The sequence below is a fragment of the Sus scrofa genome, chromosome 16 (genome assembly GCF_054392235.1).
Source record: "Sus scrofa isolate SSC_HxYL_T2T_F1_AM1 chromosome 16, Sscrofa_HxYL_maternal_Yorkshire_Landrace_v2.0, whole genome shotgun sequence".
Lineage (NCBI taxonomy): Eukaryota > Metazoa > Chordata > Mammalia > Artiodactyla > Suidae > Sus > Sus scrofa.
The window spans coordinates 33,308,915-33,326,631 of NC_139398.1; the positions used below are offsets into that span (position 1 = coordinate 33,308,915).

The window sequence follows — 17,717 nt, forward strand, 5'->3', positions numbered from 1 at the left end:
CTTAACCATCCATAAATTAGCGATTGGTCAAGGGCTCTTCCTGGTCAGTACAAATGCACTTACACTCAAAGCCCAAGCCCATGCCAGACCTTAGCTCCTTCTGGGTCTTCTCCCTTACAGGTTTCTCATGGCAAGTGTCTGCCACCAGCGCTGCTCTGCTTTAAATGAAAAAAACCCAGTCCTCACCTCTGGGGGCTGCATCCCCTTACAAGCTGCCCAGTGCCATTTCATCGTTCTCTCAGAGCACAGGTGATTGTTGGGATGAAAGGAGGCACAGAACATAGGCCAGAGTCAGGTGAGGCCAGCCAACCGTTCTTGGCAGTGCCAAGGGCGGGTTGTCACTCTGGAAGATGGTAAGGGAGCAAGACCTAGGCACAGAATGCTGATATCTATGAAGTGCTTGCCATGGATGAAAGTCAAGCTTGGCAAGACATATTCTTTGAACCCAGGGAAAATTACCTGACGTTCAACAGCAGACACAAATGAGAACGCCCAAAGGACTGGACTGAGTGGCAAATGTGAGGTATAAACAAGTCAAATGGAGTTTAAAGGAGAAATCAAGGAGGGCCTCCCTGAGGAGGTGTGATCAAAACCGGGTCTGGAAAGATAAGTATGTTCACACTGGTGGACAGGAAGTCACCCCAAGTAAGAGTAATGATGTGAGCAAAAGAAAAAGAGTAGGAAATGGTTCTGAGCAGAAAATAATATGACAAGATCAAAGTTTTGAGAAAATTGATATGGTTGCGTCATACAAGCGGACATAAATCAGAGGGAGACTGGAGAATACAGCTTCGAGGTTACTCAAGTGGCTTGTGATGGAGACAATGAGGCTCTGTAGCAGTGGGCAACAGTGGGCTCAGAACGAAGGGAGAGAGGGAGAGGCATCGCTGAGTGGGATTTGGTAACTGGTATCATCAGACATGGGCTGAGAGTGAGGGTTGTCATTAAAAAATAGGCCCCTGAGGAGTTCCCGTCATGACTCAGTGGTTAGTGAACGTGACTAGCATCCATGAGGATGCAGGTTCAATCCCTGGCCTCGCTCAGTGGGTTAAGGATCCAGTGTTGCCGTGAGCTGTGGAGTAGGTCACAGAAGCAGCTTGGATCCCGCGTTGCCCTGGCCGTGGCGCAGGCCAGCGACTACAGTTCTGATTGGACCCCTAGCCTGGGAACCTCCATATACCATGGGCAGGGCCATAAAAAGACAGAAAGACCCCCCCCCCAAAAAAAAAAAAAAAAGGCCACTGAACTCTTGTGTCAGTTCGTCGCTCAGCAAAGATTTCCAACTCCCGCACCGCACTAGGCTCCAAGGATAGAGAGCAGCAGGACCAGGGTGTGTGCAGTGTGAGCTGGTGGAGGGCGCAGACCCCGCCAAAGTGCTGCTATGCAAGCAGCATCATGGGCAGGGACCTCCAAGCTTCTCTTCACGCTCCAAGAGTCAAAATATAGTTAGCCCTCCAGTGTGTGGGTTTTCGCTTATAAAGTATTCATGTGTACTCCTCCCCAAATGCATTCTAGATATTATCAAATTTTTAAAAATAAAAATTACAAAAGGATGAAATGAAATATATGCAAATGGGAGTTACTGTCATGGCTCAGCAGAACTAATCTGACTAGTGTCCATGAGGACGCAGGTTTGATCCCTGGCCTCGCTCAGTGGGTTAAGGATCTGGCATTGCCATGAGCTGTGGTGTAGGTCACAGATGCAGCCTGGATCCCTCGTTGCTGTGACTGTGGTGTAAGCTGGCAGCTACAGCTTCGATTCAACCCCTGGTCTGGGAACTTCCATATGCCTTGGGTGTGGCCCAAAAAAGAAAGATAGATATACATGCAAATGGAAGCTCTAGTGTTTTCCCCTGCACCCCTACGGTCTCCTCACCCTACTTTGGGGACCACTGCTGTAGACACCTGCAAAGACGAATGTAATTTTTGTGGCTTTTAGAGGAATAATTATATCTCAGCCGAACTTTAATGATTCTCATTTCTGTTTTTTGTCTAGGCTGGTCTGTGGTTTACGGGAGACAAAGATATAAAAATTCCAGCAAATCCTCTTGAACCTCTGCCATTCAATAGGCAAGAGCATCTTATAGAGGTAATTCCTGAGATCTTTTTTAAAATGTAGTACCAAACCACTGATCAATTTCTGTGTCTTTTCTTCCACTTGTGTCATGAAGTTTTAGAGCCCACCCCTACCCCAGGTTCCTTTACCATCTCCCCAAAGTGCAGAGTGTAATCCTCACTGATGTGACAGCGTAGAGGAGTCTAGAGATGAGGCAGAGGCCACAGTCTTTGACCAAGTCCCTTTAACTCTCCACGTGATCTTCGACAAGATCTGTAAGCTCACTGGGTTTCACTTTTCTCATCTGGCAAATAATCTATTACTGAAGACATTTTTCTCTAAATGCCCTTCCAATTGTAAAAGCTTTTGATAAGAACCGCCTTTCACCAATATATGTCTTTGCTCGTTTCCCTTTGATTTTTTTTTTTACTAACTTGTATGATATTCCAAGAGTTTGCATCAATATTGCCCACCACCCATCAGATTATTATGACGATCAAAAATATCGTTGTGTTATTATTGTTACCTTCTTATCCCTGGGGTCACAGTAGAAGGCAAGACTTTAAAATCTGCAAACCACTCTGACTTCAGGATAAATGTTTAAAATATAAAACTACACCTAACAAAGCCAAACTCATATGAGAAGAGTCGAACGGTAGATTAAGACGTCACAGCAAACTGTGTACTGACTGATCAGTTTCCAGCCAGCCATCAGTGCAAAATTGCCGGGCAAAATTGAACATGACTCCAGGTATAACCTGAAAGTGAGCAGTTCCTTCAACTGGACGCCTGTTCTTGGAGCACGTCTGCTAGATGCTAGCAGAAGAGCAGATAAAAGAAAAGGGTCTGAGAGTTACCCATTAGGTCCAAGACACGAGGCAGCCAGTTGCAGGGGTGCTTTTTTGTATTGGTTGTTGTCGGTTATTCTATAATGTGAAATTGGAAGGCTGAGATCTGTTCTCCTGTAAAACTTTGGAAGGCGTCTCTATGTGATTTTTGTGAACAGATCTGCCAACAACGTAAACTGACCCTTTCTTCCTCGGGAAGAAGTCAGCGGTCCAAATAGGATGTCAAGTGTAAGGCACTTGCCTTTTCAACCAGCAGTGTTTAGGGATGTCCCGTCAGAGCTGAGCTTTTCAGTTGCTCAAGAAGCTCCTAAAGGCTGGGAGGCAGCGGGGAATGGTCAGCCCTGAGGCCTGAGAGGCAGTGTAGCTGGGAAGGGCCTTCAGGCACCAGGGAAGGGTGTGGCTCCCATTTGCTGCTGCAAAAAATGCTGGAAAATGATCCGGAGGAAAGGAACAAAGTGAGGGGAGAGGCAGGACCGTGAAGCCTGTGAAAGAAGCGCTCTTATGGGGCAAAGGATAGCTGAGAGGGCTGTGTGTGTGTGTGTGTGTGTGTGTGTGTGTGTGTGTGCGCGCGTGTGTGTGTGCGTGTGTGTGTGTGTGTGTGTGTGTGTGTGTGTATGTGTGAGAGAGAGAGATGCCCAAGGAACAGAAGAGAGTGGTGTCTCCATCCCTCTCTGCCTCAAGGACTGGATGCTCCCTGTTACATAAGTCTCAATGCTCTTCAACTGGGATTAAATGCACACATGCCACGTCTGACAAGCTATGAGGTCTCGTCGGAGTTGCTTAATCTTTCTCTGCCAGTGCTGATGTTTACCCGTCTCTGATGGGGTTGTTGTCCAGAGTGAATTTATATGTGTGGTACTTTTATTATTTTATTTTATTTATCTTTTTTCTTGTCTTTTTTTTTCTTTTTTAGGGCCACACCTGAGGCATGTGGAAGTTCCCAGGCTAGGGGTTGAATCGAAGCTATAGCTGCCGGCCTACACCACAGCCACAGCAATGTGGGATCTGAACCATGTCTGCAACCTACAGCACAGCTCACGACAACACTAGAGCCTTAACCCACTGAGCAAGGCCGGGGATCGGACCTAAGTCCTCATGGATACTAGTTGAGTTTGTTAACCACTGAGCCACGACAGGAATTCCTTATTTTATTCTATTCTATTCTATTCTATTCTATTCTATTCTATTTTTAGGGCCACACTCAGAGAATATGGAAGTTCCCAAGCTAGTGGTCAAATTGGAGCTGTAGCTGCCAGCCACAGCCACAGCCACACCAGATCCAAGCTGTATCTGCAACCTAAACCACAGCTCACAGCAACACCAGATTCTTAAGCCACTGAGCGAGGCCAGGGGTCAAACCCGAGTCCTCATGGATACTAGTCAGGTTCTTTACCACTGAGCCACAACGGGAATTCTCGTGTGGTACTTGTGGAACAGTGACGGGCACATATGGACATGTCACTAAACAGAAGCCAACTCTACCACGCTACATGGTGAAACAACTGTTAATGGTTAACATGCTAACTAAAGGAGCACAAAGGGAAAACCAAACAACACAAGAAGTTTCCTTTTTGGTCTGTAATTAGGATAGGAAAGACGAAATCTGGAGAAAAATCACCCCGTGATTTTGAACTTGGGCTCTGTTCCCATTTCTGACATGATTCGCTGCAGGACCTTGAGCAGGGGCCTTCCCCTCCCGGGGCCTCTGCATTCTCCTAAGAGAGGCGTTGCCCTACACCCTAACTCCACGCAGCCCCCCTGCTTTGTCGCCTGCACTCTCTACAATCCAGTGTCGGCAGAGCTCCCAGAGACAGGCCATTACCACTGTCCATGGGCTCGGATGGCCTCAGAATCCCAGGCAGCGCGTAAAAGGTCCAGTTGCATCCACAAAAGGCACCCTGAGACAGGGTTGGGTTATAATCGCATCATTGTCCCCTGACAGTGACAACGCACTTCCGTATACCTGACAAGGTTCAACCATGTCCTTTTTCCCAGCTTTCCACACAACACCAAGAGCAACTATTTCAGTATTTTTAAAATCCTTAGAGATTCCCTTTAAAAGGGCAGTTTAATTTCATCATATTCAAATGCATAGGTTTTTGTCTTAATCTCTTTGCCACAGTTTCTGTCCATGTGAAATCCTTCTATTACATCAGGCTGTTAATACTTGTTGAAGCCAGGCTCGTGGTTTGAAATACAAATTCCAAAGGTCAATTTCCACCCCAGACCTCTCTTCCAAACGCTAGGCTGCTGGAGGCAGCTGTCTGTTGGGCATCTCCCTCTGAATGCCCCAGTAGTCATTTCCCAAAAATCAAGAAAATCAGTTCAGGAGTTCCCCTTGTGGCTTGGTGGTCATGAACCCAACTAGTACCCATGAGGATGCAGGTTCGATCCCTGGCCCTCGCTCAGCAGGTCGGGGATCCAGCATTGCCATGAGCTGTGGTGTAAGTCGAAGATGCAGCTAGGATCCTACATTGCTATGGCTGTGGCCTAGGCCGGCAGCTATAGCTCCAATTTGCCCCCTAGCCTGGGAATGTACATGTCCTGAAGGTGCAGCCCTAAAAAGCAAAAAAAGAACCCGATTAGTGTCCATAGGATGCAGGTTCAATTCAATCCCTGGCCTCACTAAGTGGGTTAAAGAGCCTATGTTGCTATAAGCTGCAGTGTAGTTTGCAGAAGCAGCTAGGATCTGGCGTTGCTGCAGCTGTGGCATAGGCCAACATTTGCAGCTCTGATTCAACCCCTAGCCTGGGAACTCCCATATGCCACAGGTGCACCCCTAAAAAGACAAATAAAATAAAATAAAATAAAGCCTGTGTCGTTACAGAAAGAGTCCACACATCAGCTTATTTGATTTGTGCACATCATCCTTCGTATATCAGATTCAGCCTCTTTGTTAATGGAAATAATGGGTTGCACACCTTCATAGCATTTTTAAGAGCATTTCAATGGAAATAATACTAAAGTTCAAGGATTCGTGTAAAGCAAATGGAAGATAAGCATGAAAGGACAATGCCCTGGTTATCTGTTCATAGTCCTGCTGGAAATCCCTGCGGCAACTCAAAGACAAGTGGGAAGAAGAAGAAAATACAAGGTCCTAAAGGAAGCCACCAGCTGGGTCATGACGCCTGAAAAACCTAAGGCTGCTTTACCGTCAACGAGCATTCTGAAGCATCTAGCCCAACTCTGTGCCCATTTACAGCAGACACTCAGTAAAAGTGTGGCTGAATGCAAGAACCTGCAGAGCCCACTGGCCTCTAAGATTCTTTTCTGATTCATAGTGTAACAGACTTTATGTATTTTCCTATCAAAGTGATTTTATTTACATTTTTTTTAGATTTGTCCAAAATCAGAAATTTACTTTTCCAACTGTTATTTCATGGACATCTACTGAAATTTGCTCATAGTTGTAAGGATTGCTGGTAAGAGAGACTCACACGGTGTCTCTGGGTCTAGGCACTTGCTTCTCAAAGTGTAGACCAGGATCAGTAGGAGCTTGTTAAACATACAGGACACTAGGTGGCTCCAGGACCATCTACTTAATAAGAATCCACATTTTTAAAAGATTCTCCAGGCATGCCCACTGTGGCTCAGCTGTAACGAATCTGACTAGTATCCATGAGAACTCAGGTTCCATCCCTGGCCTCATTCAGTGGGTTAAGGATCCAGCATTGCCACGAGTGTGGCCCTAAAAAGACAAAAAAAAAAAAAAAAAAAAAAAAAAGTGAAAAGATTCTCCAGGTCACTGAATGCACATTTGAGAAGCGTCAGTTGCCTCCCTAAACAGGCCCGCATAGGTGCTTAAGTGTGGCCTGTGGGTCCCAGGGTATGGCCTCGACTTTGAAGGGCCGCAGAGGATCTGAGATTCCCAGGTACCAACTCCTCAAGAATAGAGCTGACTGGCAATCCGTCATTCAGGAGACGGGAGGGACTTGCCAAGCGATCTGCTGTTCAGTGATGAGTCCGCCCTGGGGAGGTTCGGAGCAAGCTGGGCGGGTGGAAAGACTCTAATGGCTCTAGTCCCAGTGGCTTTGGGCGTCGTGCCCTCCGCTCTGCACAGTCCCCACAGAGAGGGATGGACCAGAGGCTTCATGGTCGGGAGCCAGGGCCAGTTTGTCAGGATGGAGCTGAGGACGGATAGCGAGGACCTTGTTCTCGTGGCTCCCTTTTCCCACTTAACATGCCATCCCGCCACCTTATTTAGCACATTTGTTCCCAAGTCTGTTGGTACTGTTTATTAGCATATGATTTTCTTTAATATCTGCATTTTTTAACCCTCCTTTTTATATATGTTTTTTCAACTTAGCATAAGCTTCAGTTAAGACTACTCCTTGTACCTTGGTTTTAATCATTCAGTCCTCAGAAAGTGACCTTATTCCAAAGCTCCCGAAAGGATTCTCCACTGCCTGTCCACCTACTGACTACCCGCGTGGACGGGTTTTATCTCTGTCTGAAATTCTTTGTGTGTGACAGTTTTTCTTTAGGCTATTTGCAGACCACGACAAAGATCCACCCCGGCTCGACTACACAGAGATGCTTCTTTACTTTGCTTGCCATCCAGATGGTATGGAAGGGGTCTACAGGGCCCTCAGTGTGGCCACTGGGTCTCATGTCTTCCAACCAATCGAAACGCCTGTTCTTGTTGCAGAAAAGGTAACTGTCCTCCAGAAATGGACTGGCACTGGGGTCTAGAGGGGATTCCAGAAGACCCTAAACTTCTGGGAGCAGAGACGATTTTTTTTTTTCATCTCTATATTTTCCCAGGTTCCTCACACAATGCTGCTCTACTAGGTCTTTGATAAAGCCTTACTCAGCTGAATTAAGAACTAGGGACTCTCGATCCAAAAAAATGCTTTTGTAGTAAAATCCCAAATTGGCTCAAAGTTTCTTGATGGAATCAAAATTTGCTCTGTAAAGGAAAGCCTTTAATTTGTATTTGCAGTAAATGTAATAAATACAAATCTACTGTTGAGAATTTGGAAAGTACAAAACAAAGTGAAAAACAAATGACCCCTTTCACTAGTCGGAGGTAACCACTGTCGATTCTTTAATGCATCTGTTTCTTTTTCTTTCATTAATAAGAATAAATACATAAGACAATGAGGACCCTGGAGTGTTTATAACCTTGTGTTCTGTTTCCTTTTTGCACTTATCCCATGAATATTTTCTCTTGGCGCTGGATAGCCTTCCAAACCAAAATGTTCACTGAAGTGTGGTATCCTAAGGCGGACTGATACTGTAATTTATGTCACCATTTTTGGAATCATAGGTTTTCTATTTGTGCTGTAAGGGTGAATGAACATCCATATACAAAAGTCTTTGTGTGCATGATATTTCTTTAGAATAAATTCCTAGATCAATAATTACTACATCAAAGGGTAGACATATTTTTCAGGCTTTTAATAGAGAAGAAATTACATCGGAAACCATATACTCTTTCCCACGCTCAGAAAGCCAGTGTCTTAAGTTCATGGCTCCTGGCCAAGTTTCAAAGAGCAGCAATAAGAATCCCAATCTGTTTGTATTCAGTTTATTTTCTATTTTATCTTCTGAACGTTTAGTCAGGTTTAACCTCCAGTAGCCAAACAAACGTTCTAGAAGCTCTTAAAATCTGTCAACTTGAGTAATTAACTTGTTGTAATCTCTTGACTGCAGGCACTTTCCAAAGCAAGTCCTGTTAAAAATCTACATTATGGTGTAGACGTCTGATGGAGATTACATGAATTCATTTCCATGTCCTTTTATTGGGAGTGCGAGGAATGGGAGCGAGGGCAGGGGTCGTAAGCAGAAGCCTAAATAAAGAAGAATAAGACACAGCCCACACTGAGGCTTCTGTCAACTTGCTGCGGAACAGGTCTGGGAGTTTGAGGTGATTTCCAGAACAGCTAGCATTTTTCTCCTCCTAGAGTTTATTTAGCTAGTTGGTGGCACTATCACTGCAGGGCTTAAAAAGCGAGGGACAAAATTGGTATTTTCTAAATACCTCTCGTGCTGGAAAGACTTCATATTCTCTTCTTTTAATTGCACAGACCTCCTCTTTTATTGATATGAGCCCTACTGAGGAGTATCCTGAGCCTGAGGACAATTTTATAAGTGAAGAAAGGGAATTACAAGAGGAAGGGGAGGAAAAGGAAGAAGACATCCCTGAAAATGCCAACACGGAAATGATTTCCATGGAAACACTGCTCAAAGTGTTCCGAGGGGGAAACGAACCACAGGACACAAACAGATTTGCCAGCTACCCAAAGACAGAGAGCATATATTCAGAGGTTGGTTAGATTATTTTAGAAAAGGGGCAGCTCCTACCTAGGAAAAGCTTCCCTCAATTTTGAGCATTCATGGCATTTCTCCCCAAATGTATCATTGTATAGAAATTATGGTGATCCCTTGAGTAAACAAACCGCTTTTAAAAAGTTTATTTTATGGAAGTATGGTTGATTTACAACACTGTATTAATTTCTACTGTACAGCAAAGTGCTTCAGTTATCCATACACATACATTCTTTTTTTCTCACTGAATTTTATTACATTTATAGTTGTACAATGATCATCACAACCAAATTTTATAGCAGTTCCATCCCAAACCCCCAGCCCATCCCCCTCAGCCCCCAACCTGTCTCCTTTGAAAACCACAAGTTTTTCAAAGTCTGAGGCAAGAATATGCAATGGAGAAAAGACAGTCCCTTCAATAAGGGGTGCTGGGCAAACTGGACAGCTACATGTCAAAGGATGAAATTAGATCACTTCCTAACACCATACGCAAAAGTAAATTCAAAATTGATTAAAGACCTAAATATAAGACCAGATACTATAAACCCTTAGAGGAAGACATTGGCCAAACAACTCTCTGACATAAACCACAGCAATATCTCCTCAGATCCACCTCCTAGAGTAATGACAATACACGCAAAAATAAACAAATGGGACCGAATTAAACTTAAAAGTTTCTGCACAGCAAAGGAAACCGTACACATACATTCTTAATAAAACCATTTTTACCATCATCAGGATTGTAAAGTTAATTAACTTTATTCCTTTTTTTTTTTTTCCTTTGAAGAATTTCATAAAAGTATTTCAAGACCTAGGTTCCAAGAACCTGGAGCCCATTGAAGTTGCTGTTCTTCTGAAGCATCCTTTTATTCAAGACTTGATTCGGAGTTATCCAGACTACAAAATTCCTGTGAGTATTACCCAAAAGTCCTAATATAGTCCCAATTCAGTTGAGTTCAGGTTCAGGGCTCGATGGGATATCTCAAATGTGGAGGAGCAGAAGGAGGGAAGAAGCTGCCCTGGACCAGAACAGGGTCTGGGGACACTAAGCTGGTAATAGCGTTAGGCCAGAAAGGCCGGCCCGCGATACCCAAAGAGCAGTAAGACCAGGCAGGGCCGAGGTGGCTCCGTTGATACCATGGCAGATAAGACTCTCCGTATGAGGATATCAGGGTCAGTACTGTGAGTAGGACCATCAGTCCTAGGGAGGGTACCCTCCATGCATGGAGCTGCCCCACTGGACTGAGGACTTGGGTCTACCACAGAAGGCTAGAGGTCTATGGCTGGGTGGCCGGATTTGTGTCCTGCATTATTCCAGCCATCTAGTGACCCTAGCCTAGGACTGAAGAGTATGGAGAATAGTCTTCATACTCCCGCACCCCCAACCAAAGAGAACCAAGGAGACCGTGGTCCCAGCCAAGGGCCGACGTTTCACCATCCTCAAATCACAGCATACATCATTTGGGTCGTGCTTGCAGTGACAGTGCTTATGAAAGCATGGATGCCAGTTTCATCAGAGAAGCCATGTGAGCTGGGGAAACTGAGGACAAAGCCCATAGAGACTGGACCAAGCCAGCAGAAGAAAGGAAGGAAGAGAGGAAGAGCTTCATCTCATAGCTCACACCAACCATGACCATGCACGTCTCAGCTACACACCCTGAACATACATCCACCAAGCAAGCCCTGCGTCCCCAGCAGCAAGGCTACGGAAGGCAGCGGTGACCCTTGCAGAGTGTGGCAGTTCGCTGCAACCCTCTCACATAGTGCAAACCCTTAACAGCATCAAGTCTCCCTGTTTGGCTCCTGTTAGTTGCTTATTAGACTACAAAGAGTTTGCTGAGTTTAAGATGAAAGCACTTTCACTTTGATAAAATGCTGGTGACCTAAGATGCATTTCTCTTGACTTCTCAGCAGTCTTCTTATGCCTAGAAATGAGACTATCCAGACTTAACTATTTTATACCTAAATTTGTCTATTCTGACTTGATGACCCTTTTGCTATTTTATTACTTCTATGGTAATAACTGAAATTGATTTCTAACCAGCTAGTAGACACTCAGCACTCCCAGTAGTGAGGTGCGATGATAGCATTAAGAACAATCTATGGAATCAGAAAGTCATGGGACTGAATCTCGGGTCCACCCCTCATTAGATACCTGACCTTAACTTTCCCTTGATCTTGACTTTATCATCTGTTACATGGGATTAACATCCATTCCTAGTCAAAGGGCTGGTGGAGGGGAGCAGGGGAAACTGAAGGAGATGGTGCCTCTAAATCACTTGGCCCGGTATCTGACACATGGCAAGTGCTCCTGAAATGATGGCTGTGAGGATAACTACTCAACACGGAGCACTTACAATTGAGGCTACCAGTATACATTTCCAGGGGAGACAGAAACACTAGCACCAAACTCAGTTGCTGCTCCCAAGCGAATTCCATTTCTGTTTGCAAGATAATATTTACCACACAGGATTTACCATAGAATGACAGAAGGTAAACCACCCAAGCACAAAATGACCGAAATTCAGAAATGTTGGACTTTATTGTGCCAGAAGCTAAGACTTCAAAGATGGCTGGGGTTTAAGAAAGTCAGGGAGGGGAGAGAAGTCCTATGTGTTTTTTAGGTGGAGAGGAGGCTGCATCCTGGGTAGAAGGAGAGGCCTGGGCACAGGCATAGGAGCAGGGCTGCTTGGTGGTGCAGCCCAGCACTCCCGAGAACAGGCTCTGAAGGGCTCAAAGTGACTGTGATGAATTAGGAAGATCAGGCCAGAGAGCAAAGAACCCAGATGTCACACAGGGAAGTTTAGATTCCATTTGAAAAACAATGGAGAGTGGCTGAGGCTTCTGAGAGGGGCATGTTGCAATGTTAATTTCTTCACCCTTAAGTGTTTCTTTGCCTCTTAAGTGTATCATTATCAGTAAATCTCAACCTTTAACATTCCTCATTTTTAAACCATCTGTGACTCTTTATCTACACAGACCCAAAATATGCAGAAATGTTATTAATACTCCAAGGCATTGTACTCCTATGTCCCACAAACATTTACTAGTCTCGCAGAGACCCATTTGTTACAGGTTCCTTCCTGGCATCTTCTACTCCATACTTTCACTCATAAAGACTAGCTTTTGGAGTTCCCGTCGTGGTGCAGTGGTTAACAAATCCGACTAGGAACCATGAGGTTGTGGGTTCGATCCCTGGCCTTGCTCAGTGGTTAAGCATCCGGCATTGCCGTGAGCTGTGGTGTAGGTCGCAGATGCGGCTCAGATCTGGTGTTGCTGTGGCTCTGGTGTAGACCAGTGGCTACAGCTCCGATTAGACCCCTAGCCTGGGAACCTCCATGTGCCGCAGGAGCGGCCCCAGAAAAGGCAAAAAGACAAATAAATAAATAAATAAAGACCAGCTTTCTTCCCCACTTGGGATGGGGAGGGGGATAAGTCAGTGTGACCCTGGAATTAGTAGGGACAGAACTAGACAAAGGGGTGGACAGAAGTGGGTGAGTGGGTGTCACAGGCAGGGGGGGGGTCTCCCCACTTTTGCTTTCCTCCAGGCAAACATCATCCGCGTGGGGTGGATTCCAGAGCCCATCACTTAAGACTGCATTTCATCCAACACATTCTGTTCCACGTCTCAAAGAACAACCCTCTTATTTTAAACCAGAACTACATATAAAAGGATTTGTCTTATATTACCAAGAACAACTAGGAACCAAAAACAATGCCACCGTTATTCCTATAATGGGACGAGAACTCCCTACAAAGGCAGGACAATTGGGGGAATAGTCTTTCTGGCCAGAATGACTACGTATGATGGACCTGCAGAGAAGATTCTTCTTGGCATTTTTCCTGAAAAAAGAAGCCAGCCAACAGATGACTGAACGCCTTCAAAGGTCCGTCTCCTGAAGATGCATTCCAACTTGCAGGGAAAGCTGGAGTCCACGGGGCTCCTTTTAGTTTTCATATTTCCCTCATCTTGGAGGGAATTTCATCTTCCAACATGCACCTCGGCTGAAGCACTCCTGGCATTTTAACAACACAGGCCCGACACAGGCATGGCAGGATGTCGAATGTTCTGGAGACAGGCCTGCTATGTTCCAGGAGCACCTGGATGCACTGATGACCAAAACAGCCTCTCCACGTTCCCCAAACCTCCCTGGTGCACAGCCCCCTCTGGCTGAGACCCCCCAGCTGGAGGGTGTCACACGAACAGGCTTCATAGCGCTGGTACCGCCCGACACGCTAACCGCAGAACGGGAGTTGGTCGGTCCGTCTGTCTGTCAGTCCGACAGTCCGTTCCTTCACTGCCTGAGTGCCTCTGCCAAGTCAGCTGCTTCAACCCTCCCCGTCCTCGTCCCTCACCTCTCCTCCCTGTCGCTCTAGAGGAAAATCACCCACCATCATCCAGACGCATTTGTCTGACCGTGACCCCAGGAGACTGAGCCTTTGACCTGAAAAGCCTAAGTTCTGACGTTCACAAATGAAAGAGGTCCCCTTTCCAGTAAGGTGCTCTAGTCTCATTTTCACTAAGCAAATCAAGAAAAGAAAGAAAGGCCAAGAAAGAAAAAAAAAAAATCTCTGAGGCCTCAGTTACCAGTGCGACCTGGTCCTGTCCTGTCATCATTTTTTTGCTCCAGATATCCATGTACAAGTAAATAGATCACATTTTTAAAATGAACTTTAACCACAGCGATGTTATTTGAAGATCTGTCAAGATAAGTAGAGCAAAAACTAGAGTGTGGTTTTTCAGGTTAAAATGTTGTTTGCTGTTATAAACAGTGGGAAGTGAGGGTTGTTGCCTAACAGCTCTGGGTTTACAAGGTTTGTGTTGGGAAGCAGTAAACATTTTAAAATACATATTTGCAAAAAAAAAAAAAAAATCAAGGATGCAGAATTGCTTCGATGTGTTTTATTTTTGCTCCTGCTGGGGGGTGGCCTGGCTTTGTGGTTAGGAGAGTGGGCTCAGGACCCACACTGATTGGGTTCACAACTACTAACCATGCGACCTCATGGTGCCTTGGTTTCCCCATCTGAAAAACGGCAGTAATTATTAAACAAGCCTCACAGGGTCTTTGGGTGGCTTGAATGACTTAATCCATATAAAGTGCATAGCTCTGTGGTTGGCAGAGAGAAAGCATTCAATACACGGTAATAATTATTATTACTGCTGGACTGTTGGTGGTTGCAGTGCATAGGAAATATTTCTGAGCCAGGCAAAATTATACCTGGATGTACTGAAAAGCTGGCATTTCATCTCTTAAAGCAGGTGTCTGCTTTTTGGAAAGAAAGGAGGCTTTCACTGGTGCAGTGCTGCAATGGCAGAGGGTCCAAACATCGACCACAAGAAGCCCTGTGTTGTCAGTTCCCATGGGAGATCCAGATTTTGAGTTGAATTTTATAGTAAATCAGTTTACACTCAATTATTCAACTTCTCCTTTCACAGCCCTTTTACAGAGAGGTTATTTTCAAGGAATGCTCCTAATTTCTTTTTTTTTTTTAACTTTTCTAGGGCCACACCCACTGCATATGGAGGTTCCCAGGCTAGCGGTCTGATCCGAGCTGTAGCCACCAGCCTACACCACAGCCACAGCAACGTGGGATCCAAGCCACGTCTGTGACCTACACTGCAGCTCACGGCAACACCGGATCCTTAACCCACTGAGCAAAACCAGGGCTCGAACTCGCAACCTCATGGTTCCTAGTGAGATTTGTTAACCACTGAGCCACGATGGGAACTCCCCTACTTTTTTTTTTTTTTTTAAATGCCTTGGCTAAATGATAAGACCAATGAGGACACAGTACCTGGATGGTTAGTGAGGAAAGTCAATTTCCTCTGATAAATAGCTTTACACATGTAAGGGCACATTGGATTTTTCCATACCAGCCCAACAAAGAAACTATTCTTGTGAGCATATGCTGAATAAATGTGAATTTCCTTTAACACGCCTAGAAGTTGAGCGTATATCTTTAAAATGAAGGGTTCCATTCTTTCCATTCAGGAGATAATAGTAAATCTTTTAGTTTTACAATCCAAATGTCACAGGAGAATGTCTTAGAAACAAATAAGAACTGCCTGTAAATAAAAATGTGACTTGAAAGGACTTTTATCCCACGGTAAAGTTTTCAAGGTATCTGACTTTTCCATCCCCTGTATGTTTATAACAAAATACAATGGCTGCTTCAGTGTTTTGTGTTTCCAAACAACCATGTCAAACATTTCTAGGCTCTCACAGGCTTTTCTTCACTAACTGCTACTAACAATTATGGCTCTTGATTTCAGCTATTAATTTAGCCAAGGCAGATTTAAATATCTGGAGCTTATAATTTCCCCCCATGCTATGGAGTGTCAAATGACCACAGGTCATCTCATCCCTTAATCCCCAAGTTAACACCCGAGAGTCAGCATTAGCAATTAATTATAAATACACTATGCAAAGAAGGTGAGTTATTAAGAGCTGTGAGGCGTAGAACCAGAAAGGTCAATGGCAAGCAGCTCTTCTCTTTCACTTAGTTCACTCAAGATTGACCTTTGGGGAGTTCCTGTCGTGGCTCAGTGGTTAACGAATCCGACTAGGAACCATGAAGTTGCGGGTTCGATCCCTGGCCTTGCTCAGTGGGTTGGGGATCCAGTGTTGCTGTGAGCTGTGGTGTAGGCTGGTGGCTACAGCCCCGATTCGACCCCTAGCCTGGGAACCTCCATATGCCTCGGGTGCGGCTCTAGAAAAGTCAAAAAGACAAAAAAAAAAAAAAAAAAAGATTGACCTTTGAGCTGTAGAAGATCTGTATTTTCAAAGAACAACCTCCCTCAAGAAAATGATTCACTAGGATTCCTGGCAGTGACTGATACAGCGATGTGTGTGTCACATGGCAGGAGTTGGTTCAGAGAGTGAACTAACTCATGTCTTTGTGTGTAAAATAACTGAAGTCAAATTGAAACCTTTGGAACTCAGCTCTGAAGAAAAGAAACCTATACTCTTAAAGTACTCCCCTTAAAAAAAAGGGAAAAAAAAAAAAGCTAGAAATTGCACAAACATAATTCTCCATTTTCATGTGTTTGTACCCTTTCTACATTGTGATAATATTTCCAATTTATTTAAAAATACCTGTGATTTAAAATGTAACATAGCTGGGTATTTTAAGTGGACAAAAAAATAGATCCTTCTCTCCCTAGTATTAAAAAACATGAAGCAGATCCCGTGTTCCTGTGGCTGTGGCATAGGCTGGCGGCTACAGCTCCGATTAGACCCTGGCCTGGGAACCTCCATATGCCACGGGTGCAGCCCTAGAAAATGCAAAAAAAAAAAAAAAAAAAAAATGAAGAAATGAGAAAATCAGCACCTCCCCAAAATGAGCTGCCCTTCTAAAATTCTACAAATTTGTAGACATAATTAATTTGGCATTGGAATTTTCCTTTAACATATAAGGTGAATATTATTTTTTCATTGATTATTTAATGTTTGCCCTGCCCATTCTGTGTCAAGCTCTGTGTAATTGCTTTTACAAATGTTATTTAATCTGATGTGACAACTCCATTATTAGATGAGGAGATGGAGACTCCAAGATCTTCAATATCTTTCCAAGGATGAAACCAGTGAGTTGCAGGGAAGGGTTCAGACCACAGAGAGAACAATTTTCTCAAAGGAAGAAAATAAAAATAAAACCGACTTACTGTTTAATCATCACCACACGTTAGATGATCATTACTTCTAAGTCACTTAGTAACTTCTCTTCGAATCTCTTCTCTCAGGATATTAAAGTAGTTCTGCAAAGGAGTGAGCACATCCAAGGAAGTGATGGAGAGAGTTCCCCTTCAAGACTTACCGAGGAAAAGAAATGAGAATGAGAGTGGCAATGAATCTTCCAAATGTCAAATGTAGACATGACGTTTTCTGGGTATATGATTGGTGTGAGTATAAAAATGACCCCTGCTGGGCCATGAGGTCACTGAAAAGGTAGTCTTCCTTAACTCAGAGAATAGCCTGCAATAAACCTTAAATTTCAGAGCAAAAATTCAAAGTCAGGAGGAATGCATGTTAAAGTGATTCTGAAAATAGAAGGCACCAGAACAATACATTCGAAAATAAATCTGCACATCAGTCGTGAACAGTCCCTGTGAGAAGTGTCTTCATTAGCAGATGCAGTGAAAAGCCCCCCAAAGCTCCACATCAGGGCAGCATGGCTGCATACATTTTGTAATCCCTGCTCTGCACAATCTGAGGTGTGTCTCACCAGCCAAGGAGAAGGCCGTGTTATCCCCTCCTGCTGCAGTCCTGAGCCTGTCATCTATTTCAGAATTCGCTCTTAATATATATGTTTCTTGTATAGATTAATGACTCAAATTCAGTGATACTGAAAGTGGTACTTTTGTTTTGTGGCTGTGTGTTGTTGTTGTAAGTGAGCAGTAATGTATCCTCAGTGGCTGGGCCTCTTTGAAACACCCCTCTGGGTCCCCTTTGCTGGCCCCTCCTCTTCTGCTCAGCCTTCCCTGACCACAGTCAATCCAGATGAGCCCTCTGTTTCTGTGACTCTGTGGGGCCAAAGTTGAAATG

At 44.5% G+C, this 17,717-nt stretch overlaps 1 protein-coding gene across 10 annotated transcripts in view; it reads left to right on the top strand.

Annotated features, from left to right (window-relative positions):
* SPEF2 (sperm flagellar and cilia associated 2) overlaps positions 1 to 17,274 on the top strand; it is a 177,962-nt gene extending 160,688 nt beyond the window's left edge. For 6 of the 10 annotated variants that reach the window (XR_014830743.1, XR_014830745.1, XR_014830746.1 and 3 more), the window contains 5 exons: positions 1,997 to 2,089; positions 7,378 to 7,557; positions 8,934 to 9,173; positions 9,962 to 10,084; positions 16,916 to 17,274. Coding sequence is in view for 6 of the 10 variants with exons in the window: in XM_085001637.1 (XP_084857763.1) it covers positions 1,997 to 2,089; positions 7,378 to 7,557; positions 8,934 to 9,173; positions 9,962 to 10,084; positions 16,916 to 17,005 (726 nt within the window). In the remaining 4 variants the exon portion in view is untranslated. 10 annotated transcript variants of the gene reach the window in all.
* The last annotated feature ends 443 nt before the right edge of the window (positions 17,275 to 17,717 follow it).